General features: G+C 42.6%; 1 protein-coding gene across 2 annotated transcripts in view; it reads right to left on the reverse strand.

Moving 5' to 3' along the window:
- grm5b (glutamate receptor, metabotropic 5b) overlaps positions 1-22867 on the reverse strand; it is a 65631-nt gene extending 42764 nt beyond the window's left edge. Inside the window, exons 1-6 of one of the 2 annotated variants that reach the window (XM_053872193.1) lie at positions 22657-22867; positions 13603-13953; positions 12894-13337; positions 12066-12180; positions 4284-4358; positions 3931-4105 (exon numbers count right to left, since the gene is read on the reverse strand). In XM_053872193.1, the coding sequence (XP_053728168.1) occupies positions 3931-4105; positions 4284-4358; positions 12066-12180; positions 12894-13337; positions 13603-13755 (962 nt within the window). In that variant the 5' untranslated portion in view covers positions 13756-13953; positions 22657-22867. Of the gene's footprint in view, positions 1-3930; positions 4106-4283; positions 4359-12065; positions 12181-12893; positions 13338-13602; positions 13954-21263; positions 21385-22656 lie in introns of those variants that run through there. The other variant, XM_053872194.1, reaches the window with a different exon arrangement.
- Positions 22868-26756: the final 3889 nt, after the last annotated feature.

A 26756-nucleotide genomic window follows, 5' to 3' on the forward strand; every position in this document is an offset into this window, starting at 1 on the left:
CGCGTGTATGTGGGTGAAAAGAAAGTTTTTTGGGGTCTCGGAACATTTTCCATCAACAGGAGGAATGCTGGATGCATTTAAATACCAGAAAGGACGTACTCAACCGGATGAGTTCCAAACTTGCAGCTTTGAATACTTATATAACACGTGGTCGATGTTAGGATATGTGGAAGCCTCAGTAAGACACCTGAGAGTTGCAAGCTACTCTGATGAAAGCACTGGCTACACGACAAGTCCAGGTGGCACCGAGCTTCTGGGAGAACATCACCAGGATCCCATGTAATTTGGAAAGCTCTGCTCCGAGGATCTCGCTGATAAACAATGGATGACTTTTTTGTTGTTATTATGTTGGAGTGAATAGAATTCCACACAACTCTTCTCCTGAATTTAAAAGCAGAAATAGAAGCTTCCTCACTTCTGACAGAGTAATTGCTTTTGTGTCGAGAGTCTACTCCAACCAATTCCTCTTGAAAACATCCCTGCAGCCTCACAATGAGCACCGAAGGTCACAGACCTATGAAGATACATTGCTTTTACAATAGGAAGTGATGCAACATATGTTCATATAACATTAAAAAAAAGGTCTTTTTTGCTTCATGAATTGAAAGGTGATTTGAATTATGAGATAGTTTCTGGATAAGACTCAGGAACTATACAGTATTTTTAACAGGATTCTTTTTATCCTGTGACTCAGTTATTATGGTTCTTTCATGATGAACATTTAGTGCTTGAATGTATCTATGCCTCTTTAAATGGTTGGATCCCCTGAGACAAAACCTGCACCGACTGTTGAAGTACAACTGACGGGAGAAGGAGGGAAAATAATGGGCTTATTAAAACCGCAGCGCTGTCGTAATGTTCCACATGCATTCGAATCTAAAGCCAATGAAACACAGCTGAATGTCAAAATCTGGGTCAAAGTGGGAACCGTTCATAAGAACGCGGGCGCTGTTCGTGGGGTAATTCTCATCTGCTAATGACTATAAAGTTACTTTGACAGCTTCCAGAACACATCGAAGGAGCCTGCGAACCACGTTCCGTTCACGCCAACAGCCCAGAAAAGGTGGATTTTTCACCAGGTCGGTAGCTACAAGAAAGATTCCAGCAAATGAATTAAACACCCACGTGTAGGAAACATTTTCTCTATAAATACCCACAGAAAAATGATGTGTGAATGTCATTTCGGATGGTTATCTACAGCAGACTGCAGCATCCCTTTCCTCAGCCACATAAACTTGGCAAACGCATCACAATATCTTTTGCAACTAAAGACAAAATAATCTCTCTGCAGCCAAATCTGTCACCCCCCTCTTTGGATGCAAGTACAACAAGCTCAAGGACAACTCCACAAGAGACTGGCTTCATTTGAATCATGAAGCCTCCAGAGGCCATTTTAAACGCCAATAGCAAGATTATAAGAAAGTAGAAAGTCGATATGTTACATTTGATTTTGAGATGATCTGTCTGTTTGATATACAGCTGGTAACAATCAAATTTACTGCTAGTCATCTATCGTGTTTAAAAAATATACTGATTCAAAACTAAGTTGGAAACAACTCACACCCTTCATAACAGACGAGGAAGAAGTGACAGACAGATTTTATTTTGCAAGTATTCTGGGTAACACTTAGCTTTAAGCACTCATTCATAATACATTATTATTATTAGAAGTAGTAGTAGTAGTAGTAGGAGTAGTAGTAGAAGTAGTAGTTGTATATGATATGATGCATTTATAAGGCTTCAGAAAAACACGTTATGAACGTTCAGAATGTATGATAACTTATGAAAAGATTTATATTTGTAAAGTAATTATTGACTTAACATTATGTTGTCATAAAGACTCACAACCAATAATCCTTCTTCTTCTTCTTCTTCTGCCGCTTATCCGGGGTCGGGTCGGAGTAAGGAAGCCCAAACTTCCCGATTCGCACAAACCTCCTCCTGCTCTTCCCGAGGTGTTCCTAGGCCAGATCGGAGACATAATCTCTCCAGTGAGTCCTGGGTCTTCCCCGGTCTTGCCCGGAAAACCTCCCCAGGGAGGCGTCCATGGGGCATCCGGATCAGATGCCCGAGCCACCTCAGCTGGTTCCTCCTCCTGCGGACCCACCACCCGCAGAGGGAGTTGTGGACCCACCACCCGCAGAGGGAGTCATAGGGGTCGGGTGCAAAGAGGACTAGGTGGCAGTCGAGGGCGAGGGACACGACAACCTGGTTCGTGTGGACCAATAACCCTTATAATACCAAATGCACATTGCTATAAGCCATCATATGAACATACATAACACCTTACAAAAAGCCTTCTAAATGCATTCTGATGTCTTACGAATGTACTAATAATGCATAATAAATGAGACCCTAATATAAAGCATACCCCTATTTCTGTACTGCTTCTGGTGGCTACAAATAAATCAGTAAAATGTATTTGGAAATACCTTGCAATTCAGTGTCTTTATATCATAGTTACATGCATGTGACATAGATCTGTAAACAATATGTTGACCACGTCAAAAAGAAAAATAGTATTTCATACCAGAAACTTGATATCAATACAAATATACAGCAGAATTCTGAAAAATTCCACTTTACCTTGATGTTAAAAAACTGACAAAATTATATTTCCTTTCAGGAAGGTCAGTTAACTATGACCAAAAATGGAACAGTAACCTTTTTGGATTTGTCTAATTAATTTAAATTTCATAAAAATAAAATTAAATATTAATTAATTAATTAATATTAACAAAAACAAAAAGCATCCGCGACTAATACCAAACGCAATTCTTCATAATAAAATGAAATAAATCCATAAAGAAAAATGAGAACCTATTTCACTAGCTACAATCACAGGTAACAGAATAGTTTTCAAGCAGAAAAGTAAGCAGCTCCTCAGCGAAAACCCCTGTTCAGTAACTGAGACCAAAAACATACAGTGTATTGAGCAAAGATCAGGAGAAGAGCACATGTTTCAAAACACTGTGTGTGAGATAGGCTCCTCTTTTTTTTACCTCAGGCTCAATGATGATGATGGAGAGGAAGATGATGAGTGTGGTGGGCAGGATGAAAACAAGCATCAAGGTGGCAGTGACAACAAAAAACGATGATTTGGTTACACAGGACAGATCACTGTGGGAGGAGAAGAATTCAAATGAATAATCATGTTGGCGGTGATCACATGGTAATTTATACAATGTATTCAAAGTGAAATGGCCTCCGTGGTCAGACAGCATTAATATTCGTATTATAAAAGTCTACAGGCACCAAAGCAAAGATGAAGAAAACGGCACCGTGGATGTGAGATGAAATCCATTGTAGTAACGTTCTAAATTATAGATGTTTACAACACATATTAAAGTTTACACGTTTATCTGTCCGCAGTGGCACTAGAGAGTTTTGACTACTTCTTTCAAAGTTTGGCGAGCACAGTACGATTGCCAGCCTTTCATTCCCAGATGAAATGATCAAAGAAAGCCTCTGAGTCAGTCACCAGCACCGGAGGAAGTTTAAACAGCAACACGGGAGAGAACAAGCAGCAGGACTGGACAAATAAAAGTACGTTGAAGGTGTTTGTGCATTTCCAAATCAGCCACCGGAGGAGCATCTCGTGCACTAACTGAGTTTAGAATATTTTGGCTCTCATTTCTCCACAGAAATAGCTGTGGGTTTATAATCATCAAAGGCTCCTATAAGAGGGTTATTTTAGGAGAGAGCAGTGAGACACAGCTTTACTTCTCCATCTGCCCCCCAAATCTTCTAGTGACTACAATCCCCAGCGCTTCACACAGTTGAATATATCTACCGGCTTTATAACTTTTCATTGACTGATACGCACATTCCGGCAGATTTGACAGTATTTTTTCTCAGCGCTGTGAGAGACACATGTTCCTCTGCACTCGGACATAAATCTAGCAAAGTATATTCAGTAGTATTACTGACCTGCCGATGAGAAGGAACTCCCCAACAAGTCCCTGCCGCCTCATTGCCATCAGTATATTTCGAACAGTCATGCCCTCGCAGAAACAGGCCACCACTCTGGCTTTGGGCAGATGAGCCCTGAGTCTCTCCAGCAGTCTGTCGAAGCTCTGTTCTCCAGCGTTGCTCCAGATTTTGCCTGTGGAGAACGTGAAACACTGAAAAAAAACCTTAAGGAGGCAACAAAGTGTTGGGAAGAAACACACAGGTGGCGCTCCACTCTTGACCTACTTAGCTTAATTTACAACCACAGGAGCCAGAGCTCTCAAGGAGACTCTTCCATTTACTAGCATGCTTTATGAGAAAAAATGTCTTACCCGAGTGTGCAATGCAGATTCCCTCCTTGGCTGCCATATCTTTGAATGCCTCCATCCCACTTTCGCCATAGTTGCCTACAAATAAGGGTGAGGAGAGGTTAAGGTGGAGCTGTTCTCTGTCATTAAATCACCAAGAGGAGCGATGAATTTGAATTTATTTTGCCTCCAAACATAATATAAACACTCAGCTGCTTATTTCCGAACGTGATTTTCCTCCCCACACACAAAAGCTCATGCTCTAGTGAGATACAGCATCTCCCACTGTGGCAACCATTTCCTTGCCAGAGAAAGTGGGTGACCTGGAATTTATGCTAATGACGTGCAAGGAATATGATAGGAATCCCCTTTTATATTTCACTAACCTCATTGTTCCTTTTTTTTGTAGCCTGTCATTTAATAGTATTTTTTTGAGTCTTCCCTTCTTTCATATAGATCAGAAAATCTTCAGAGCGTTTTGGTCTGTGCTCTACTTAAAGAGAGACAGAGGAGTTAAAAGGATTTAAAAGAGGGCCGTGTGTTGGGGAGGGGACTAATGAAAAGATTATTTTCACCTCTGAGCACAAAATGTGGGTATGAAAAATGTAGTATAGGTGCCAATTAGGCTGGATTAGTGTGTCACACACATGATGGATGTTTTCAAATGAGGAAGCGCAGCTGCTTTCCAGGAGTGAAGTCGGGATCTGAGCTCTCCAGGGCATATAAAAAAAAAAAAGCAATGACCAGTGAAGTGATAGAAAGTTGAGCGCTCACACGTGTATTTTCGTCGGCGCTGCCCGGTAAGAACTGTCTCAGTAAGACATCGTGAGAGACAGATGGTACAGACAGTCCTACAGTAGACACACAAACACCAACACTCGTACTCTTCGCATCATCCAAATCGATAACGCTTGTAACCTACTTCACTCCGGTCCCAGCTGGGATTTATGTGTGAGACATCTCTCTCCCTCCCTCTTTGTTCTCCAGCTCTGCTTTCCCGTTTCCATTTGTCTCCATCGCTCACCTCCCGCGTCCAAATCTCTCCTACACATACGAGCGGCCTTCATTCTACCTTGTATTAAAAGCTCTCACTCACAAATAAAAGTATTCTCCTAACCTTTCATAACGAAAACTCACCCACTCGCAGGCCCATTCACTGTTTGAAAGACTGCAGGCTACAACCAAATACACGTCAGTCGGCCCTATTTTCCTGATCGCTGCACCCCACATGAACTTCTTTTTTCCAGAAGAAAATGCACATCTCAAAAGGAAGAGTTTTCTCGAGCTTCATCGAAGCTCAACAAAGCTGCGAATCAATAAAGTCAATCGTGCAGCTCTAATAAATCAATCAGGATAAGGAGTTTACAATATAAAAAGAATCTTTATTGTACATAAATCATTTATTAATGTATCAATTTATATTCCACAGCTAATCCTCTGCAACAACATTGGCATCACTGAACCTCAGACTAGGGGATGAACATCAGTCCATTCAGTGACCCTCCTTTCTGGGTGTTTCCTTTTGCACCTCACACTTAGGTCTGGATTATTCTTTTTTAATCTTTTAAATCTAGCCCAAATGTGATCATTTCAATGCAAATTTACACAGAATATAACTCCGACATCTTCTGAGCATCTTTCTGACCATGTAAACAAGCAAGTACATTTTAAAAAAAGGTGACGAATGACGTAGAATTTGAATATATTTCACCTTAGCACACCAACTTGCACCCAATACGCCTTTTATTTCTCAAAACTTGTATCAGTTCTCGTCCATGAACTCGGTAACATCAGCCGCTGCCTCATCTTCCTGCCACTTGTCACGGTTAGCATCAGTGCGGCTAACTTTGCTAGCTCCGGCTAGCATTGCATCCTTCACCTTCCTCTTTCCACTATTGTCCTTGTCCATTTTCACTATCACCTTAGTGCTTCTTGTTGGTTTACACAACTCACTCTCCCTTTTGTAGTTGTTTATTCCCACTGAAAAACACATATTTTACCTGATTTGATAGTGAAGGCTGAGGAGCTCCCTGCTTGTGAAACCCCATTGATCCAACAACAGTGTGTGTCAGCATAAGAATAACTGTTGTTTAAAAAGTATTTGAGTTTGGGTAAATCACGGTGGCAGTGTTGTTTTAAAAAGTGGGTTGCAAGCCAGGAAAGTGTGGACACCACCCCTCTAAATAACTCAACTAATGTAAACAGACAGGACTGAAGTCAAACCCAAGAGCCATTTTCACAAATCAGATCGCTTGTTTTGATTTATTTTAGTCGGCAAATGTGATTATGCAGCGATAAATCTACTGTACCCTCTTTATGGGAACAAGATCGGAGGAAGTAATTTAATGCCCAACAGAGCTACAGAGCTATAAGCTGGATTGAAAGTAAAATCAATACTTATTTAAAATTCACCAGAAACTAGCTCACCAACAATGCTAATATACAACAGGTGTTCTTCAGAAAGCAGAGATGATAAATGTCCAGAAATTGTATTTTGACACTAACCACAGTGACGCTTGGTGCTACAAACATCAAAACATGACGTCGGAAGTCACCGACTTAACATGAACCTAATGTTAGCTGGTGTGTGTGGAAGCTTATCTTTGTCGTCACTGTTTTTGTTTCATGTTGGTGAGTGGAAAGACAGGTGGCTTCAGAGACCCCCCCCCTTGCCTTCCTCCATCCATCTCCATTACCATCCTCATCCTCTTGTCACTCTTATCAGAGGTCTGTTACATGCCATTACACGATGCCTCACAGTTCTCCCCCTCCACATCCTTCCTGTCAATACCACCATGTAAGCAAAGCGATGACTAAAAAAAGGTCCCCGGTCTCTTTGCACCATCAGCTACTTTTTATCAAACTAGTTTGGTTCCAATGAAATGACTAACAAAATATTACCACTGAAACTTTATTCTGAGTGACATGAAGTGCTCTGTGTGAAATGTTATTGCTGAAATAAGGCGTATTTTCACGCAGCTCTTTTGAAACAACTGCGTTTATATTGAGTCAAAGAACAGATCCAGTTCATGCCTGGAGCTGAATAAACAGATGCCCTAAAAAAAGAGCTTTATTTTTGTTTTTTTTCAGCCCGTCAAAGTCATTACTCCCTCATTCAATGATACTGCCTGCAGGGCGCCAAATCGAGTAAAAACCTTAACTGTCCAATTGCAGATTGGCTGTGATGGATTTAAAGACATCATCACAATTCAGTCCACTCTTACAAATGTCTCTGTTTACAGCAACTGCCTCTCATTCATACAGAGCACAGTGGGAACTTCATTTACCAAGCTCTCTTCTTCCCTCCGCTGCCATTGCACCATAAACAGTAACTGCATAACGGCCATACGCTGCAAATGAAAACCCATTGTGATGTAAAAACAGAGGAAAAAGCTGCAAATCATAATGCAGTAAGTAACAAAATGCCCGGCTAGTGTTCGGATTTTACATCCTTTTCCAGATTTTAAGTGTCTCTTGGCCCTTATTCTCCAGTGAGAAATGAATAGTATTTAATCTTGTTGCCATCATCCATGTAAGTAAAGCTCAAGAGGATATATTTTGCACATTGAAAACAAGATTTCACAAGCTGCAAAGCTGATTTCTTCGCCCAGTTTCGCTGATGAAATCAATTCCTCTTATGGATTTTAGTACGACTTCAATCCAATACGTATTGAAATTCTCCGCTAGATACAGCGGTCTTGTGAATTGCTGTCAACGCTTCAGGAAAACACAGCAATGTAGAAACTGGTGTTTATATTTCATATAACCTGGTGCCTCCATGTCCCTCTGACGTACTCCTCTCTGGGAACCTGAATATCTTCAGCTGTACTACCTCAAATTTGTATTCTCTATGACCCCTCAGACACTGCTCGCCCTTGCACTCTTTTCTGCAACTATTGATCAATACTCAAGACAATTTCTCCCAAACACACAAAGGCATCACTCACAGCTCCTCCATCCTTAGCCTTCCTCCTGCCTCTCTCTCTGTCATGTGCTTCCACTGTCTTTCATTCCTCTTGTCTCTAGATCGCACCTCCACCTCTCCAGCTTCTCCCCTACTTCCTCCTCACTCAAAAACAAATCATAAAAATAAAAAAAAAATGATAGCAAACACCTTCTACCAATGTATGAGGTATGAGTTATACCCAAAGTGCCAATAGAAATAAAAAAAAGACTGGCATTTCATTAAAGAACACACTTTTATTGGCCGCACTATATCTGACACACTAACTGATGACATCATGATAAAACTATCCAAGTCAATAAACAGAAAAACACAAAGCACCTGAGTATCTGACCACAGCAAGTCAGTCAAAATCTAAGCTCGCAGCCTAAACTATAATACCCCAGTTGTTTTCCTCAGAATATTAATGCTTGACGCTCGAAGCCTGACCATTTAACAACTCTCTTAAATTGATCTCCAATACGCTATTACTGCGTCTAGACATGAAACTTGTTCTCACTCTCAAAAGGAAAAATGGACTTGAGAATTGTGAAAAGGAGCAACTACAATCACTCACTTTGCTTTAAACCTTCTGTAGCTGTGCGATGGGATATAATACCTTTTAATAGTTGTCATGCATTGTAAAATGATTTGGGCTTTTAATGTTAATGCTATCCAAAGAAAGTTGAAGGGTGTGCAGTATGCTGATGCAGAATAAACAATATTTTGTTTTTTAAATGTATGTATAGTCCATCATTTGATTCAGTAATATACATTCCAATTGAAAAATGTGGCAAAATCTGAATTGGTGTTTCCCATTACAATGAATGGAAAAAGAAACAATGCGTTCCAAGCCTTAAAATAGTCTTTTGTAGGAGTGAATGTAGAGTGTCTGCTGCAGGTGCGCTGTTCCTCTATGTGTGTGGCCGCTGCATGTGGGAGGGGTTGCCGAGTGAGTGACGTCTCTCCAGAAGTGAAGAGGTGCCCGGTGCGTGTCCAGCTCTGAATGTGCGCTTCTGTGCAGTTTGGCTGTGACAAAGTCATAAACCAAGTCACGCTCTGTCCCAGACTCGCCTCATCCCTGTCCCAGCTCCAGCCCATAACAGGACATCAAACCCTGGAGTGAGCGCTCCAGCCTCGGAGGTGTGGAGAGCGAGCACCTCCCCTGTGACACTCTACCACGGTCCAGTGCGGAGACAGGAAAGGTTTTACACCTCAATATGAAGAAAAAACAGTCAGTAAATGTAGCTAACGGGACACGTCTGCATACAGAGGCTGCGTTATACACAATAACAAAGTGCGTCGTGGGTCAGCTGGTCGGTCCGGCTTTTTCTGGGGTGTTCAAGTTCTGGATTTTCGTTCGAAATCCGAAGCAAAAAAAATATCTTTTTTGTCCAAACTCCGATTTGTTCAAATTCCGGGACATTCAAAAACCGAGGTACCACTGTACTGTGAAAGAGGAAGTACATTCACACTGCAGTCGAAACCGTTGCAGTGAAGTGGTTCATTTCCAAGCCACACGGCACAGCCCTATTTTTGAGTCCTCAGCGAAGCATGTTTTTGGGCTATGACATGAGCCAAACCATATGCCAATATGCCTGATGCATATTTTGGCAAACATGTCCATGCAGTGCAACACTCTCAGATGCAAATTAAGAGAAGTTGGCTTAAGTTAATAGGCCAGTTTTCTATAGGACCTTCAGTTGACTATACTGTTGACAATCCTTTTATAAGCAGAGGAGCAGTAGAAATCTACCTCAGGAAATACTGACATAATGGTGACCATCGGAACGTAGTGCTGCGGGGCTCCACAGTTCAAGAGAATCCCGCTGACTGGCCATGTAAAAGGGAGATGTCATTTCGACTAGTTTTTGCTGAGTAGCAGGTTGTTTGTGCAACCAACGATGCAGAAGTAAAGAGTCCACAGGCTCTTTTACCCAAATCAATTTCTCTTAGCGCCTCCTGCTTACCTCATTTAATGACCCTCTCTGTTCTATCTCTTCACCTCCACTTCAAGCTTGCTACCTTCCCAGCTTTAGTTTGAAAGCTGGGCCAGAAACACTGCCATCAATAGCTCATTTCACTGCTTAACACCTCATTTTCTGGGTCTTTTCGCTTTACTAAATACTCTGGAAAACATTTGTACAGTACTATAGTGCTGCTGTATGTGTCTGTTGTATACAGTGACTGCAAACAAATACATCCACTAGAGCTATTAATAACAAAATGTTTAACATGTGACATGTTTACACTTCATTAAAGGCAAAATATACAATAACTGCATCATAATGAGCAGATAGCATCAATAAGCCATGTGCAGATGCTGCGTAGATTAAATGTCATTAGCACATTTCATACATCATTACGAGAGCTGATCTAATACCCGGAGGCCTTGCCAGGGGCCAGACCACAGAGAAGTGGGCTAATGTGTGTTAGTGCGAAGGTGTGTGTGTGTGTGTGTGTGTCTGTGTGTGTGTTCAGCCCTTCTGATCACAGACAAAGCCGTTCCTGAGTAGACACATGTACAAACACACTTTCATTGTTCGGCGGTTCCTGGACTCGTAGCACTATCTGAGGCGTCTCACATCGACCGGTGAAGGCACACGACAGTGTGGAGAAGAGGCAACTGAATACCTCAGTGTATCGTGTAGCTCTGTAGTCTTCTTGTCAGAGTCCTTCAAGTGCTTATTGCTTCTTCTTGACCACCCAGCCGCAACAAACAAACACCACTGCAACAGTAATATGAGCTTTATCTTTTTATAACCTCAGTGCTGACACTTGGCCTTTGAGTGATGAGGCTTCATGAAACAGTGTCCTGACTTCCCAGGCTCAGTAGGTGGCGCTCTTGGTTTAAATGATGAGGAGTTCCAATGAAATGGTAGTTCAAGTCTAAAGATTTTACAACTAGTGGACACTGAAAATGAAGACCCTGTTTTGCGAAGCCTCATAAGCGCTTTACTAGTTGAAACTTTGAAATCGAAGGAATTACTAGAATGAGAAATCAAGAAAGGTTTTTGGGAGACTTTCACAAACAAGTGTATTTAACAATCATCTTATACCACTAAGCTTCTCTAGTCGGGGGCTTCTATGTGAATGGGCTGACGGTTTCTCGAAGCATTCAATTTCACATAGAATATGACTTGGTAGAGAATTCCTGGGCGAAAATGTTGGAAATGAAAGTAAAGGGCAAGACATAGAGAGGAAGACAACAACTGAAGTGACCAGGGAGGGCGCACAAGACGTGGTGATGGAGACTTAAAAAGCTCTACTCTGTATCTTGGCTTGATCTCAAGCTTCCAGTCAATGCCCAGAGTAATGGTAGAAAAAATTTGGTGGCTCTCTCATTTCAAAAGAGGTAAACCTGTAATTACATTTCTTCTATTATTGATCAATTTCACATTCAAGCTTCACCTCAGCTGCAGCCAAATCCCACAGTAGACTCAAAGAAACAGTCCCCTACAGGTGAGCGCTGGTGGCTAAATATCAGTTGCCTTCGCCTCCCGATGGCAGAAGCTAAGTAACAGTGCGACACCTTTGCTGTGACAGGCCTTTACAAATAAGGTATCAGTGAGATTTTATAGTGCTTCCATTTCAGATTTGAGCAAAATAGTGCATGTTATCAAGAACACACAGCCATACACAACTGTTGAAGTTTAACAACCCTCTTAGAATCAATGCTTCTTGCTCTCAAACACCCCTGCAACAAGAATCTATTGAACGCGCTGTTACTTTAAAATGTTTTACTTCCATAACCAACTTTCTTTTCAATTTTCTGTGATTCAGCATTCTCAGGTGGAAGGTACATGTGGTCTTCCGAACTCCCAGTACCATCGATTTTTGTCAGAACAGATATAAGAATTTACCTTCGGTGTGTATGGCAGACACGTAGCTCCAGTTGTACCTCTTCACAATGTCAACCATTGCTCTCGCTTGTTGCGCATCTGAAGGCACCACCCGCATGAAATACTTGTAAAGGCTCTGAAAAGTGACAAAAACAAAGACAGTTGAGCCAAGAATACACCATATCCTTAATCAACCGAGCAGCTTTACTACGTGCCTTGGATGCAAGACCAAGCTTGTGCCGTATTTCAGTCAGGGACAGTCTATCACTGGCTAAAAACCTTTTGTTCTGAGAATATTTTATATTGTGATAAACCAAAGGCCATAAATACTCCAATGATGCCAGTAAATAATGTGGATATCCAGTGCCAAGGGAAATAAAGTAGCAAGACTGTGTGCCGTATTAGTATTCACTCATGAATGAAAAAAAAAATGGAAACTTTCAATGAGGTGGTTATGTTTTTTTGTTTTTTTTTTGTGGCACCTTATTATTCCATAACAGTGAATCAGAACAGAGTTATGATTTGTCTCAAGATGACACAAAATGCAGGTTTTCTTTTCGATAGTCAAGTAATTCCTCACCAATTTGGAGGTTTACTGAAAAGGACTTGACTCTGTCCTAGACTCGATCATCTGCGATTGTAGGTCCGATGTGTTCGGCTAGAAATTCAAGGGAAGTGAATGGCTTCTAATGGGAGCAGTGAGTACTTGAGGAGAGTGTTTATGCAAATTTCAGAAGAGTGACACAAGAGTTTGGGGTTGGATGATGACTTCTGAAACCATCTGGCCCACTCGCATGTAGTCATCATACAAATGGCAGTTTGAAGTTTGCAAATAGATGGAAGTCTCACCTTGTCACTGAGGTCCATACTGGTGGCAGAGTAGGCAATCTGTGGTATGTTGAACAGCTGCAGAAGGTTCTGGACCTGGATGGCCACAGAACTTGATCCCGGCCCAATTAGACCCACGATGGGTTTCTTTCCTCGCATCGGAGTTGCAGACGGGTCAGAACACTTCATGGTTGCGCCACCACCTCCCCCACCGCCACCGCCCCATGCTCCTCCTCCACCCCACTCCTCCGCTTCGTCCGAGGAGACCAGCGAATCCCGGATGAATTCGATGCTCTGCTCCAGAGCTACCGCCGAGTGCCAGCAGGAGTCCCGGATCTCACAACCCAAAGAGATGTTGGGGAGGATGTTGGGGTCTGCATTGATGCGATCGAGCGTGTGCATCATGGCCTCCACCCGCTGGATGCCGTACTGCTCTCGCACCGCACCACATTTGCGCTCATGCACCTGTGCGTTGAAGAGGAAAAAGACTTGGTTACAGTGCGCTAATGCAGTGGGAGGGAATGCTGTTAGTCTTGTTTGTTCCTCGGAGTGATTTTACCTAACAAGCTGAAAAAGTGGAAATGTCAGCAAGGAGCTAGAAATGCTATGCAGGTTTGATATTCAAAGACCTTCACAGAAATGTCAATGTCGGGAAACTATTGTGATCTTTGGCTCTTTGTCTGCAGCGCTAAAACATATACTCTAACAATTAAGAGCTCTCCAAACAAACCTTGTCCGCCGGAGGCTGGTGATGCACCGAGAACAGCGCTCCAATGATAATGTCGCCAGGAATGTGGGCTACAACGCGCCGCTCATTGGACTGAGCAGCACATGTTGGATCAGGGCAGACCCAAGCGGACAGGAGAAGCAGCCACCAAAACATGGTCCTGGACGGTAGCAGGGCAGAAGCAGCTCTTCAGGTTAGTGTCTCAGGTGACTTCTTGTTTCCAGAAGCCTTCTCCAGGCCATTGTAAGAGTAATTCCAATTTCTTTATGATATTTGGGAATGATGTCTTTCTCTGCTTCTTATTTCACAGAGGGACCATCCGTGCCGCTGATGCGATCGCTGCCCTTGTGCCACCTGTGAAATACAAAAGCACAATCTACTCAGTCCGACTGTATTTTCCCCCAATAATAATGAGAAATTGCTTCCCTGAAAAATAGTAAACAAAAAAAGGACAAGCCCGAATACGTTTACTGTATATACACGACTGCATAATGTATTTCTATTGACAGTGATGCTAATAAGTACAACAGTTTTGTTGCAGCCACCACATAAACAGGGAAAGTCACGATGACTTAATGCGCATGGAAAAAAGGAAAGCAAAGTCACTCGATTCTAGGGGTGTGAAGAAAATATTGATGCACTCAAATATTGATGGCACAATGCTGTATACATATTTTAAGAGCCCTATATCGATATTTACCAAATACACGTTTGTGGTTTTCAGTTGTATTAAGGCATCTGCAATTGAACTTCCCCCATCAGCTTCTAGTGAAAGCGGAGAGCTTGCAAACGGAATTATGTATGTATGGAGCAGCCATTTTTATGCACACATTATTGCTAGTTTCCTATAGGATGGGATTTATTTACCTAAAATGTCTGCTTTCTTACAGTACAGCAATACACTGTGATATATCGTATCACCACTCCGACACTCCGACATTGCCAGATACCAGCCAATACACAGCTCTATTTGACAGTATAGGCAGCCTAAAAATTTCTGTCCAAATTTAGAACATCAAGTTCTCACATAGGATTTAGAAACATTTTTAAGCCTTAAATATTGATCCAATAAAGTCAATGGATTGTCAATATCTCAAGTTTTCTTATAAGTGTGTTAAAATAACTTCACATTAACAGCATTGACTTGAATAGCGGAATTCCCTGTCATTTCATGGTATGTAACAGAGCTACGTTAGCTACAGTGGTACCTCGGTTTTCAAACGTCCCAGACTTCGAACAAATGGGAGTTCGAACAAAAATGTAGAGATTTTTTTGCTTCTGATTTCCAACGAAAATCCAGAACTCGAATGCCCCCCGAAAAAAGCTAGAAAAAAACATAACGTGCGCAGACCGATCAGCTGACCCACAACGCGCTTTGTTATTGTGCAGACGTGTCCCGTTAGCTACATTTACTGACTGTTTCTTCTTCATATTGAGGTGTAAAACCTTTCCTGTCTCCGCACTGGACCCTGGTAGAGTGTCACAGGGGAGGTGCTCGCTCTCCACACCTCCGAGGCTGGAGCGCTCACTCCAGGGTTTGATGTCCTGTTGTGGGCTGGAGCTGGGACAGGGATGAGGCGAGTCTGGGACAGAGCGTTACTTGGTTTATCACTTTGTCACAGCCAAACTGCACAGAAGCGCACATTCAGAGCTGGACACGCACCGGGCACCTCTTCACTTCTGGAGAGACGTCACTCACTCTGCAACCCCTCCCACATGCAGCGGCCACACACATAGAGGAACAGCGCACCTGCAGCTGACACTCTACATTCATTCCTACAAAAGACTATTTTCAGGCTTGGAACGCATTATCTCTTTTTCCATTCATTGTAATGGGAAAAATCGATTCAGATTTCAAACAATTTGCTTCTCGAACGGCCGACTGGAACGGATTGTGGTCAAGAACCGAGGTACCTGTACTTAGCGACTCTTGTGCTAAGCCTGCCTTCGAGCATAAACTATAATAGTGTATTTTTTCACATCTGAAATCAGATTATCTGAAGATGCTGTTGACATCAATTATTGGTCCTAAGCATAATCGGACTTGTCTCAGCCAACCTTGACATTTTAAATGAGATCTAAGGCATTTTAATATGAGGTGCTAAAGCGGACATATCTATCTGGACTGCAGCCCTGCAACATAAATGAGAACCGTCCAAATGCATTTGGCTTTTTGGCTGCACACATGATTGCTGTTGTCAGCAGCCACAGCAGCAGCATAGGAAGACAAAAAAACAATACAATGGAAACGGACCATAAGTTAAGGGAAGAATTTAAAGCAGAGGATGCAATCGGGGCAAAATAATTTAACCAAGGGGCCATGTGAAGAACTGTCAGGGACAATACTCATAGTGAAATGTAATGTCTCAGACATACAGTACACAACCACACAAGAAAAGATGACAATAACCACAGCAACAATGATAATCATAGTACTGTCAGATGTATGTCAGACACATTGAAAGCACAAATACCAACTCCTTGAAAAACACAGGACTTCAGACATTACTACTCATTCTTCTTCATAGTCCGTTGGTCATGCGCCAAGACATTCTTCTTCTGAGGTTTGTCGAGTTTACACCTAACCAACTCAGAACTGAACTCTCAGCTTCACAGCATCCATTGTGCTTTCACTTCCAGGAATTTCTTCATCTTTGCCTCATGATTCTTTTTGTTTTTGTACCACTCAAGGGTATAATCATGGCTGAATGTGATCCTGGTCTACTGTGATGTTTCTAGTCTACACAGAGAACCTGGAATTTCATTAACTGCTCCTGGTCTTTGACCTAGAAGGTCAAGGACTTGACCCTCAGCAGGCAGGTCCACTGTGCTGAGTTGAAAATACATTCAGTTTTGTATCCCACCTTGTGGATATGATGAAAATGTACAACCACAAAAGCACTCAAAGAAGACAGACCTCCGCCGCGGAAATATTTACCACCCACTTTGTGAGCTCCACCGGATCAAAATCAAATGGCTTACCTCTGTTCGATCTATAGTACCCGATACTTTTTGGCATTTGAAATGGTAGCATTAGCAGCTAAATTAAAATAAGCTAATATGGACAGCAGGTGGCAGTAGCCTTCCTGAACATGCTTGAGCAACACACAAAGAAGAATTATCAGAGCGCACACTCTCGTCTTAACTGCCGGTATTTCAATAAAATATCTTAGAAATAGGTTCAACATTTTTACTAAAAGATAGCCAAGTACTATTTTGGTTCTAAGATCCATTTCACAGATTAAATCTAGTACTTTTACGCACAGTAGGATGTGATAATAAACGTTTTTGGAAAGATGTAACGACAAAACAGTCTGACCACGTGATGAAAGACCAAAAAATATGATGTCTGGATGGTGGAATGCAATGGCTGGTTAGTAAGGAGCAGATCAAGCAGACGACCGTAACAAGATGTGTCTGCACTAAATCAGTTTAAAGTTGTCCAATAGCTCCGATGGGAGTTCACCAGCTTCCTCAAGTGTTTTCATGACAACAAAGGAGGCATATATCCCGAGGCATTAAATGAGTATTGGAGAGCATTCTGTATTCCTTTTGTTCGGAGGGAAGAGTATTGGCGGAGCCTTGTTATTATAAATTATAGAGCGCATCCATTTAATGAAGTGCAAACAGAGGTGATGTAAAAGCAAATTATCTTCTTCTGAAAAAGTGTGTGTCCAAGTTCATGATTCAAATAGGAGGCATCTTATTAAAGGCATATAGCGCTTTGCAATGCGCCACACATTAGTTTACCGTCCTGACTGAACTCGCCGCGTACAAATCCGTTGCATCCATGTCTTATTGCTCGCTTAAGCGTGAAGTCACACAAAGCAAAGCATGTGGCCGTCCACTGCAGCGGGCTGAAGCAATATAGACGGGAAAGTACGGCATCCACTGCTTAAGAAAACCAGAACCAAGGTCGTGAGTGGGGTGTTGCCTGGTGCCTGAGTGGGGGAAGGGGTGACACAGGGATAAGAAAATGGTGAGTGGTGAGTGTGCAAAAAAATCGAGAAAGATCAAAGGCATAAAAGGTCAGAAAAAAAAACTGTGAAAGACGAGGAAAGTTGGACGGAGAAAGACGGAGAGGGAAAGATCTGAAGCAGGAGATGGTGAGATGATCCATCCACAAGGGACAAAGTTTCGCTGAATGTAATTACCATGACAGTGTCAAGAGGACAGCGAGCTAACAGCCAATTATGACAAACACACGTGTCGAACACAGAACTATATCCATGTTACACAACCCCACTCTCCAAAGAGAAAACCACAGTTTCATTTGCAGTCACATCCATGCCGAGTCTCTGTGTCGTTCTCCCTCCTCTGTGACTCTCGCTGCTGCTGCGTGGGCTTTTAACTTCAGCTGAAAGGAAATCAAACGTCCAATATCTAAACAAACATCTTCCAGCGCTGTTAGGACTCCAGTGCCGTTCCTAACTGAGCACGTGGGCATAGTAAACCAGTCTAATCAAGTGAAGGGGTGACAGAACGCTAAATTAGCAGCTGAAAAGACCCGCAGCTCCATCTTCATTCACTCTGTTAAACAATACATCCCGGCAAGAGGTCTGGAAACTAGGTGCGATAAGCCGCGCCATTAGTTTGGTTCATGATTTAGATTGATATCTTCACAACACTGCAGTCTCCTCCCAAGTGCAAGTCCCAACATCCACCTGCAACACCTCCCTTGGCTCCTTCACTACGTCTGACCAACAACACTCTACTTCTGACACCAAATGTCACAACTGCTGAAGAATACAAGTCTGGGAGGCTTCTAGCGGGAAAGAGACGCACACAAACCTCAACATATCTTCCACTTCTCTCTTGAGAGTGACGAAACATGGCTAGTCCATTGACAGCAAATGTGAAGCTGAATGTTAGCAAACGGAAATATGCAAGCTTCTTTTTTTTTTTTTTTTGTTTTCATCCTCTCAAGTCTGAATTCGACCCACAGTCACCACAGTACTGTAAATGCCTTGGCCTTGAGCACAAAGCCTTCCCACCTTAAACGCAGGTGCTACACTCAGATCACATTGTAGTTTCGCTAAGAAGAAAAATTGCGGTAAGAACACGACATTCTTAAGCTATGGGACAGTTACTTCTTGCTACTTCATCTTTCAGTGCAAGGTGGTTCCTGTTTGATGTTGACACGTCTCAGGGGAACAATCTGGCCATTCTAATAAGCCCAGAACACAATTTGGGTTCTTAACAACCACGACTTTTGTTGTTTTTATGTAATGACATCCATGATATAAAATCGGTTGGATTACTCAATTTCAAATTTCCAGGTAGGACTTTATCAATAGAGTACATTAACCCTTTAAGCACCATCTTCATGGCAAGCAACTGCATTTAAACAAGCCAAGCTGCTAATATGAAGCCTGATGCTGTTAGTAGTTTACCCACACAGACGGCAAATATATGGCAGATATTTGTGGGCGTTTTTCTGTCTAAGTTTTGCTTGTCTGGGGACGTAGCAGAGGCATTGCCTCAAAACACTCCTTACTGGGAATGTGAAGAAAAAAAACAGGGAAATGGCGGCAGACGCAGAAAAAAATATAGTGCATCTAGCAGTGGAGGCAACAAAACGCTGTTTGAGACATGAGGAACGGTGTCACCAGTGGAGCAGAAAAAAAGCTATAAAAGTAATTCAGTGATGTCACAATATACCAGATGCCCTTCCAGTAGCAGCACTTTACCAAATATGTAAAATGTTGCTGGACCATTAGAACCTGGAACCAGTGATGAGGTTCTTATTTTCACAAGTAATTGCAATTTTACATGAACTTAAAACAGTTTGACAACAACCCATTCATTTATTCTTTATCATCAAAGCCCAAACTGCCAATTTCACAAATGACCGGGCTGCGGTGGGTGAAGGTTTTCGATTATGGGTCGAGTATGTTCATTGTGATGTATTCTGCAGTCGCTGTAGGGTGAGAATATAGAACATTAAATTGGGTCATTACACACAAAGATGGCACGTGTGCGCATCAACATAAGGGGGAGTCAGGTCTGGTTTCATGACAGACATATGTGAACCACTCCAATCTCATCTGCGTCTGCAGTGAATGTGCCGTACTTAAAAGACCGCTCATAAAACCTGCATGTTTCCAAATGAATAATGGTATTCGCTGCAGCAGCCATTAAATCACCTTAACGTCAAACTTAGCAAGCAAAACACACACATCTACACGTCTGTCTGCCAAGATTCCGTGGGATGCAAATAAGTAATGACATACCCAAATTCCACCATCGAACCTTGACCATATATTGTGACATAAATCTGAATATCAATGTACAGTATATGCAAATATAGGGGGGGGATGTTTTATGTGCTTTACTCCAAGTTTAGTCAGGACCTGGAAATATGTTAGTCCTCAAACTTTCCAATGCAGATCACAAATCAACTTTTTTAAACAACAAAAAAATCAGAGTTTCTGTTTGTGACATAAGGCACCATGACAGTTTCCTCTACAACTGTTGGCAATGCAGCAACACTATAAAAGATGGTTTGAAAATATTAGCAAAACTGATGAAGTCCATTGATTTTTTGGTTCATTTCTTGGCTCTAAACAGGTCTGTAGGTGCGACTGTGAGTGGTGGTGTGTTTACATTGTACACGTCTCGCACTGGTTTCTGGACTGGTGGCTGGTCCAGAAACGTCATAATATACAAGATGAGTGATCAGTTATCAAGCTACTGCCTTTAGAAATGGTAATATCAAAGTCGAATATTTCATTGGGAAAAAGAAAACTGGCGCCTTAAGGATTATAGTGCATCGCAAGCATTAGCGTTCACGCAGTAAGCAAGTTAAAGTTAGTCAGGTACAAGAAATATGGCACAAAAAATGTCTTTTTTTTAATTCAAAGCCCTTTCAATATCAGCACTTTAAACAATATGGAAAATATTGCTGGACATTGAACTGGTGGCTGGTCCACAGTGAGCTCCACCTCATACGTTCAAAATAGTGACTGAAGAAAAGTAGAATTGATGCTTATAATAATAAATATTATTATTATTGCAAGGTCACACATGAACAAAAATAAAGGTCATCATTGCCACTGGTAAGTCAGATAGCTGTCGACACAGGGCAGAACATGTTCTTCCTCACTTGAATCTAAACAACACATAGAACAAGGACTGTCGCCACCAGTGTGAACCAGTGTCGACTTAACTTGCTGCTGCGGCGTCACACAAGGTGTGACAGAGAGAGGCACAGCGCTGACCTGAAATCACTTTACCGTGCGACCTTTCAACAGGAGAGAGGCAGATTACTGGTTTCTCGACATCCTTGATAGACGGAATTTCCCCGCGCGACCACGCTTTTTAGAGCCAGGAGCGATTCACTGTGTAGAGACAGGCAGCGACGCCCGCTTCTGGGCTGCGTCCCCATCTGCACAGCATCAAGCATGCGTTGAGTAATTGCAAATGGAGCGAAACCATGACAGAGACACCGTCTGAAATGAGCTCGACAAGCGCGTGCACGGATGACAAGCGGTGAAAACCGACGCTCCTCCGAGTCAAAAGCCCAGCTGTGGATCCCTCGCTGCACTCGGACGAGCCTTCGTCCTCTAACATCGACAAATAGCTCAGAACAAGTCCGTCCAACACTGTCTCCATTGACTGTTTCAGACGCCTCTATTCGCCCGCCGAATTCCAACAGCACTCACCGTGTTTGTGCTCATGTGTCCGGCTGGTGACGCGGGGTGGCAAGTTACGATGGCAGCCAAGACACGTCGGGATGTTTCTGTGGAGTTCAATGTCAAACCCAGCCGCTGCTCTTGATCGCTGCGCAGCGCCAAAGCGTCCTCCGATTTCCAGTCACGCACACCTGAGCGTCTCTCCAAACACCTCTCCGCTCCGTCCCACCCAGCCCCCCGCTCTTTGACACACACACTTACACACACACACACACTCGGTGCTTTCACCTCATATACCCGGTACCACCCAACATAACGCCCAACAACCATCACAGTCCTGATCTCCCTTTGTATGAACAAGATTGAATGTCCATTATTATTATTATTATTATTATTATTATTATTATTATTATTATTATTATTATTATTATTATTATTCATTTGTGTTGCACGAATTGGCATCTTGATTTTTGAAGTTTGTGGTACCGAACCCATGATTCAGTCTCTGTATGAGCCATGTCAAACCCAGGGTCCGTGTTCAGCTCATGATAATATTATTATGTGAAATATAGCTGTTGACTGTCTTATAACAGAGGGTTGCACCAAGTCCTGTCCGCTCAGCTATTGGATTGGAAGGTGCGTTTTTTGTGAAGCCTAAAAATAAGATAATAAATGACGTCCAAATGTAATGTAAGGCTCTACTCTGAGTCTCTGAAAAGAGAATCAGTTTGGCCAAAACATGACATTTTCTTTGCTGAGATACTGGAGCCTCTTCTATGACCTTTCTTAAGACAAAAACTGCCCCTTTGTGATGAGGAAGCGGTGGGTGTCGGGCTCTAAAGTTGGATAAAGGAAGTAGATAGTGACAGATTAGTAGGCAAAATAATACATGAGAAAGCCACCTCTTTGCATAGACAAGCTTTGTCTAAAAGCCCTCTCTGTTTATCTGTCTATGTATCATCTCCCTTGATCCTGATTTATCGACTGGAAAGAGACGCTTGGTTAATACATGCCGATTGGTTTTCTCAGTGACAGTCAGCAGAGTGCATTGAGGGTAGAGTGCGTCTCTCCATCTTTGGGATCAAACAGAGCTCAGCGGTGACACGGTGGGCTGTGATAATGATGCGGTGGGCAGATCGATAGCCTTTGAAGTTTTATAGCCATCAGAAGAGAAGATCCAAGACGACACCAGAGATCACACCAGCGACATCAACAGCTAACCGACATTCTGCTCCATCCGTCACTCACGCCCATCAACAAGATACAAACAGTTTCAGTTGGTCTCACATGGAACACTTGGCAACACAGGCATTGAAATGTGTCGCACAAAGCCAGACAGAGGAGAAAGCAGAGCCCGTGTTTGTGTTCGACAGCCACGTGAAGAAAATAAACTCCCCACCGACGAATAGAAACAGTTGCATACCTTTGCGTGCAGGACAGGTGGAGCGATTTGGAGAAACACAGCATCCCTCACACGTCCATCAGAGCATCATGCTGGCGGTGGTTAATCTACTTTTTCACTATGGCAACAAATGAACCCCCCTCTCTCCTCTCTCTCTCTCTCTCTTTCACTCTCCCGACTCCAAGCGCTCCAATAAGAGAGCTAGTTTCGCGTCACAGGTCACCCACCAGTTCTCTCCCGTCTCTCTCCCTCTCTCTGTGAGTCTCTCTTGATATCACACCTACCTCCAAGATACCATCTGGAGATGGCTAGTGATAGAGAGTCGCCATGAGGAGGATGGAGAGACAGGGAGAGGGTAATATATGGGATAGAAGTGGGATTTCAGAGCTTGACAAGGCTTGGATTAATTTGCCAGCCAAATGCATTTGGGATTAGTCGACCATTAAAAGAGCATAGACACACACGCACGAGGACACAGACAAATTCCCACACAATTTCAGGCTGGACGCAGCTTTAGCTGATGAAGTGATAGCCTTACTAACCCTGACCTCCATTGCGTTCATTTCACTCATTGCTTGTTTTGAACAAATGAGCAGGAAACTGCCACGGTTTCACGCTGACACACTTCTTATTAGTCCCTGCAGTCAATTCAGATATATCGCTGTGGAATGTTTGGAGCGTCTCGATCACATTTTACACTTCCAGATCTTTATCTTTTATTATCTTTATTAGAAAGAGTGTTGGCCAGTTATAGGGATTTAGAGCGTAGTGTCCTTGTTTTCAGAGCCACTAGATGGCACTTTCTATTCTAAAACCTTCGGATATGAACAACAATTACAACTAAACCTCCCATCATTTTTCAACCTGCTGAGCTCTGAAAATAAGTGACACTGTTTCATGAAGCCTCACCAGCCCCTCACTGGTCGTGGGAATGAGGGGAGATTAATAAAAGATGGAATGGAATTGTGTTCTGGGACATGGGTTTGGCATTCCTTCTTTAAATGACCCAGAGGATCATTCAGTTTATGAGGAAGAATTTTTCAGAACTTTTCAGAACAACCTAAATTTAGAGGTTCAGTTGATGCAAATATTTACACGTCATTGAGTCATAATTCTATTGTACTCTCAAATTATACTGTACTTAAAGGGTTCTGCCAAAGTGGGCTGCAAGATCAAGGCTTGAAAAAGATGCATAATCTGGAATTATTGTAACCAATCACAGGCCAGCTCAAAGCGGGGGGCGTGGCTTACATATGCACATTCCCATCACCTCAACTACTGTAACCAGTTTCAGTCGATCTGTCGGACAGAAGCTGGCAGCTCTCCTCCTGGACAAGTGTGCAACCAACCGGATAACACTGCAACATTTGTTCAGTTTATGCATTTTGATATCAGGCCGCAAAGAGCTTCCTACCAGCTAACTGATGCTAATGAATAGCCTTCTGCTAGCTGCTCCTCAAACGCATTGGATCAGTCCAATTCTTTGCAGGAGGCCTCAGGACTGGGAGGGGCACTGTCCCTCTTCGGGTGGCTGGTGGTGTGTAGTGGCTCTGCTGTGTTTGAGCTGGTCGTATTGGACCAATAATTCCACAAATGGAATGATGGAGTTATGCACTCCTGTAGGAGCCAGTGGGACTTTGTCATTTGGTCTCAACCCCAGTGCTTCTACCGAGGGACAGGCCTGAATGACTCGGGGTGGATATTTACATATCTGATCGACCCTGTCGATCTTCCTGCCACATCTATGGATGCATCTAATCAATAGGTCTTCAGACACGTTGTCAATGTTTTAGATCATGTGATGTACTTATCATTGAGTGACGGTCTTATGAGCACCAACTGGGTCCAGTGACATCAAGTGGGGAAAGATAAATGATGCACTATTGTAGTATCGATTAGTCACTCGCAGGTGTTGCTCAGGCTTCCTCTCTGTCGGCTGTATGTTTTGGTTTAAGTGCATTGAAAATATGACCTTTTTCTCATGACCATCTCTGGTTAGAAAGCCGACGTTTTGATCACATATCGACCGCAGTTTAGTGCAGCTTTGAGTCCAGTGTTGATGTGGAAGTGAGCCAGGAAGCACACAAGCAACACCGATGGCTGGTGCGATTCACTAGAGAAACTGTACCCTTTTTAGGAGGGAGAATGCATTACAATAAAACACATCATACTACTGTGTCACTATTATATAGAAACCTTTATGTGACTATGTGGATTGACTAACGTTTGGAAGGTTTCTCATTCACTTCCTGCAGCATGATCACTTGTTCACGTCTCCTATTTGCGCGCTATGAGCTCCGTGACGCTTCCCGACTGAGCACATTGCATTTGGTCATGAATTATATGCTCAAATGTAGGGCAATAATACTGCGTTGAAAAAAAACACAGTAGATAGGAGCAGTTTGGTGGAGGTTTGCGTCATCACAGTGCATTTCTATTTTATTTTATTTTTATAATCTTTATGGATGCCTTTCTAGTTTATTCTATTTATTTATTTTTTAATCTTTATGGATGCCTTTCTGGTTTATTTTATTTGTTTTTTTGTTTTTTTTTGTTTATGGACGACCTGATCACAACTTACTTGCATCCATTGTTCCAATACAAGCAGCTGTCAATGACTGATCTGGGTGCTGTCACGTCAGATTCTGTCTTTCATTTTTCTAAATATATCTTTTGGGACCAGATGAGACTCCGGAATGATCCGGGGTGACATTACCATGACAACCCTTCTCTGTACAAAAAGGAAATCAACTATTTTGTCTCCTCATAGTACGAGACACTCTGTCTGAAGCGCTTAGCTTCGAGAGTCAGTGGTTTGTCACAGGATTCACCAAAGCAAACTCTGATCAATGCCGTGGGGAAATAAAGAATAGTTGGGGTTGTGTTATTACAGGGTAATATTGTTTCGATAATGTACTATAAGAATGTGATCTGACACCATTTGGTGCATGGGCTTCGTCAGAATGTGTCCTATAGCAACCGTCTCTTTCAAACATTGTGGTCATTCCTAAGTCGATCATACATACATACATGCAGAGTGTGCGTTTGTCGTGTACAAACATGAGCATACAGGCATCTATAGGGCTGAAATCTTTCTTCACCACACTCCTCCGCAAATCGCAAGCACAACAGAGTCACTGTCACAGTCGGCAAATCAATTATTCAATGGCATTTCATAATAACAGTAGATACCCATGGTTGCCATAGACACATAGAAAGAGTTTTAGGCTTGTCACAGTCTTTGACAGTCCAACTCTAAGTAGGGCAGATAGATGGGGGGCATGACAGCCACGGAAAAATGGCATCAGTTACATAAAATTAGGATGAGCATGTTTGTTTTGAATGCTAGAACAGCAATGCGTTTCTGTGAATCTTTCACTCTTCAGTATAGGAGGCGTTTATTTATCGTTTAGTCAGAAAAAAAATGAATTATTAGGCTGAGTTTATGGACGTTGAGTCAACCAGGAGTCAAGCGAAGTGCTAATAAAAGGAGAGCAATTTCATCCACAGATTTATTGACGCAAGGAAAGTCATTTAGTTAGGCAAACAAACAAAGATGGAGGGATGGAAGGAAGGAAGAATGATTGATGGATGGAAACCGGCAGAGAGATGGGTGGATGGCGGCGGGAAGGAGCCAAGGAAAGGAAGGCAGCCGGCCGTTGCGGCACATTAAAAGGTTAAACGCTGAGAAGTTGATAAAATGTCAATGCAGTCTCGCAGCCCGCGACTCCCCCGCTGCTCTCTCGTGGTCATTTAAACTGAGAAGCTTCTGTTGCCATGTTAACTGTCAGCGCCACTTGACAAGCTGTCATCTTGTCGCTGACTTTCTGGAAGCCTGACACCTCAGCACCAGCTGCGCTTCACTTCGTATATCATTACGCAGTGATGGAAGGCCTTTGGGCTTTGTTTTGTCTTCATCACATCAAATGAAGTAGAAAAGAGCCGGAAAAGTCGAGGTATTTAGTCATACTTTGCAGGGAGAGGCCCTTAGAAAGATGACCACAACTCTGGATGATGTGCTCATGTTCAAGCCCATAGTTAGTCCAGCCGTCACATTACAGGCGTCAAAGCTGTATATGTATTTAGGAAATGAAAGAAATGCTTCCAGTTTTTGTCAATAT

Source organism: Synchiropus splendidus, chromosome 8, assembly GCF_027744825.2.
Source record: "Synchiropus splendidus isolate RoL2022-P1 chromosome 8, RoL_Sspl_1.0, whole genome shotgun sequence".
Lineage (NCBI taxonomy): Eukaryota > Metazoa > Chordata > Actinopteri > Syngnathiformes > Callionymidae > Synchiropus > Synchiropus splendidus.